Source organism: Morone saxatilis, unplaced genomic scaffold (genome assembly GCF_004916995.1).
Source record: "Morone saxatilis isolate NCDOM2014 unplaced genomic scaffold, NCSU_SB_2.0 Contig21, whole genome shotgun sequence".
NCBI classification, from domain to species: Eukaryota; Metazoa; Chordata; class Actinopteri; family Moronidae; genus Morone; species Morone saxatilis.
The window spans coordinates 20,419,924-20,423,531 of record NW_023339774.1 but is presented as its reverse complement, the minus strand read 5'-3'; the positions used below and the strand labels follow the sequence as shown (position 1 = coordinate 20,423,531).

General features: G+C 36.4%; 1 protein-coding gene across 2 annotated transcripts in view; it reads right to left on the bottom strand.

Annotated features, from left to right (window-relative positions):
- Positions 1-1,870, bottom strand: part of tmem150c (transmembrane protein 150C) — a 4,389-nt gene extending 2,519 nt beyond the window's left edge. Inside the window, exons 1-6 of one of the 2 annotated variants that reach the window (XM_035668287.1) lie at positions 1,787-1,870; positions 1,635-1,697; positions 983-1,066; positions 603-656; positions 489-524; positions 330-397 (exon numbers count right to left, since the gene is read on the bottom strand). In XM_035668287.1, the coding sequence (XP_035524180.1) occupies positions 330-397; positions 489-524; positions 603-656; positions 983-1,056 (232 nt within the window). In that variant the 5' untranslated portion in view covers positions 1,057-1,066; positions 1,635-1,697; positions 1,787-1,870. The other variant, XM_035668288.1, reaches the window with a different exon arrangement.
- Between the last annotated feature and the right edge of the window lie 1,738 nt (positions 1,871-3,608).

Genomic DNA, 3,608 nt, shown 5'->3' with positions numbered 1-3,608 from the left:
TTTACTGAGGGAATAAATCAAGAGCAAAGTCAGCTCATTTCTCCATAAGACTGAATGATAATGGAGCCGCCTCCTGCTGGCCGTTACATAGAATGCAGGTTTAAGACACTTCACAGACCTGGACGCTCTGTTCATTATATACACTGTCAAAGCCTGAAATATCTTCTTCCTCTGTGCCACAGACAGGAAGGCACAAAGTATTTTCCACATCCTTAGTTTTGGTCTTTTCATGGGTTCGTTGAGAATTAATCGTCAGTCTTATCCTTTAAATATCAGAGTATTACAACTGTATTAACATGATTAACACGATGGTGGATCGCTGCTCTCACCCAGAAACGCAGACAAGTTCATGACCTCGCTGAAGAAGCAGCTGGCTGGTGGAAAGTTGCCGGCAATACTGAAAGTGATGGGAAAAAAACATTTGTGTTTGCTGTTCTAAAATACAGAATATAAACTTTTATTTTTAAATATGAAACACGAGTGTGTACCTGATGTATGGAGGATAAAAGGATCCATTTCTTCTCCTAAAAGCACAAAAAGCTTAATTAACAAATATCAATATATGTCATTATCTGCTGTATGTAATGTTGTTTCATTCTTACCTGTATTTTGAACCCAGTGGTGCTATACGCTCATCACTCACAGCAATAAAGTATCTATTAAAATGCATCAAAACATAGACAAGGAACAGAATATTAAAGATTAATAGATGTTTTTAATACTTTATTGTGATGTTTCCTTCATCATATCTCATATAGTTGTTTACATAATGGTCCATTAGACTTTCTTTATATATATTTATATATATAAACAATACATAAATGTGTATCTTTTTGTAGTAATTTGTGTTTCCTTGCAGTCGTTGTGTCTCTTTTTGTAGTAATTTGCGTGTTTTTGTACTTGTTTTGTGTCTGTTTGCAGTCTTTTTGGTCTCTTTAAGATTAGTTTGCTATAAGTTATTCCTATAACTATCAGAACTTACACCAGCCACAGTCCAGCAGTGGTGAGCACACAGTGTGTGAGCGGAAGAAGAGCCCATGGGCTGCAGTTCAACATCCTGTCTCCTCTGAAACCACAGAACAAAAAATATGTGTTAGTTTGGAAAGATATGAACTTTGTTGGCCACCTCATTGTCCTCCCTTCTTCCACTATGTCCACTCGTCTCATCAGAGGATGTAACGGGGAAATGTTTTGAAGCTACAGTGAAGATATTATATGAATCTAACATGTTGTAGCTGAGATATCTGAGGAAAATGGGCTCAGCTTTGCAGAAATGCCCCACTTTATGTAGTTTCTGCACACTGAGTGTCCATAAACAGTGTTTAAACTACATAAAGTGGAAATGTCTGGAAAGCTGAAACACATACTTGAAGCCACCCCTCAAAGAAAGTCAGTAAACGCCCCTTTGGAGATGTCACTTAGTAAGAGAGATGCATTAGTTCACCTGTATTATACAGTACTTATATATTATTTAACAAACTGCATCATAAAGCAGCTTGTTAATACAGGAAGTGGTCGGTTTAACACAGTCAGACAACAACAGCAGACCCCCACACAGTTAAACAAACAATTAAAAAGATAAGAGACAGGATATTCTGGTTGGTTAATAAGACATAAACACCTGTCGACCTCACCTGTCCGTCCTGTGGATGATGTCTCACCGGGTCCAAACGCTGCGTGGCTCCGTCACAGGAACACTGTGGATAAATAATGTACATTAACTTCTCTTATACCTAATATTGGTGATAAACGTCGGGTCGCTCTTGTTAACAGCTCTTTAATATACCGATATAAAGGTGCAACGTCGTCGTCGCAGCTTCAAACGGCAGGTCGGCGTGAGAGGGGACGACTTCCGGTCGGAGCGACTGTCCTTCAAAATAAGAGCGCTGGGAAGTTTCAGTTTCTGTCATGGAATAAACTGACTAAGTGATATATTTTATTAATATTAACAACTGTACAATGAACCCAAATAGTGAACACAATAACTGTAGGAGGTTTGTGTAAAACGAGCAGATTATTTTACTGTATAATATTACATCTGAGGGGGGTTTTCTGATGGTTTAAGGAGTTTTTAGTATATATTTTTCTATCTAAGTTAACAATTTCATTTAGTTTTCTTCACAGAATTGGACTAAAATGATATACGGTTTTGAATATAATGTAAAATATCTATAAAATATGTCACCGTCTATGTATTAGACTATTTACATTTAAAATCAAGAAGGTCTCAGGACCCCCTGTGACGCTTTGGTGGCCCCCAGCTTGGGTCTTAATTCGATATATATGTTATGATATATTACTTACTTAAGTTTTCACTTCTTTTTACTGGATTTGAACCAAAAACATCTAAGAAATAATTTAGGTATCAGTTCTGAACCGACTTAAATGTGTATTTTAAATAACATGTTATGAATTTCCTATGAAATTTCTAAATTAGAATTAATATTCAGACAATAATACAAAACAAAATAAGATTTCTGAAGGATTTTAATTATCATATTTAGTATAATTGCGATTCTGATTAATGAGGCTGGTATAAGTGGGTTAAAATGTAGGTGCTCAAGCTTTATACTTAGATATCTATATATATATGTTAATACTTGTATTTATTATCTTTTGTTTATTATGTTGTTTTTAAAGTGTCCTATGTCTTATATATGATAAATTAGAGTGGGGATGAGATAAAATACTATTTTCCCAGTTGTTATTAAGGTTTTATATGACATTTCTTCAAATTGCAATGACAAAAACACTTTGATTTATAATATAATGTAATATACAGATAGTTTTCATGCTTATATATTACTATTTATTGTATTATTATTCCAGTATTACCTGTAATAACTGCCTCTGCCACTGGATGGAGTTACAGGTTAAATAACATTTTTCAGGAAGCAGAAAACATCATAAAATCTCAAACTTTACACCTTAGGAGCGAAACAACGTGAGCTGTGGCTGTCAGTGGGTAAAGTATAGAATATATTAAATGTTCAGTGTGTGTATTTACAGTACAGGACGAGGATAAACAAAGGGGAAGTCTCCACCAATCAGAGACGGTGACTCAGAGCTGCGGGGGATGCTACGGCTGCTCTGATTGGCTGAATCCGGACTGGATGAGGTGTGTTTCTGCTGAACTTGGAAAGTTTTTTAAATGTTGTCCTCTGGCCGACAGGGTGGCTGTACAAACCCCGCTAGACTGCAGAAAATGTGGATTATCTCCCCTCCTGGGTCGGATTAAAAGAACTAACCTGCAGAGGAAACATTCAGGGTGTGTCTGCACAGTCAGAAACTTTTCTTTCTTTATGTGAATATTTGGAGGTTTTTCTTTGAAGTGAAAGCAAAGAGAAAGTTGGCCGCCACCATGCCGGGGAGCAGTGGAGTTTACGCGGTGAAGAGGAGGAAGAAGCCCGTTCAGAAAGTGTGAGTTTTAATTTAATTCACTCAATTAAAGGGTTTTTTAACTCCTTTATATGACAGCAGGGTATTAAACAGACACTGCACTACAGTAACCCGACAGTGCTGGACTCGTAGTGCACCTGAACGCACCACAGGCAGGATTATTAATAATAATAATAATGATAATAATAATAATAATCAAGCTTTTTACA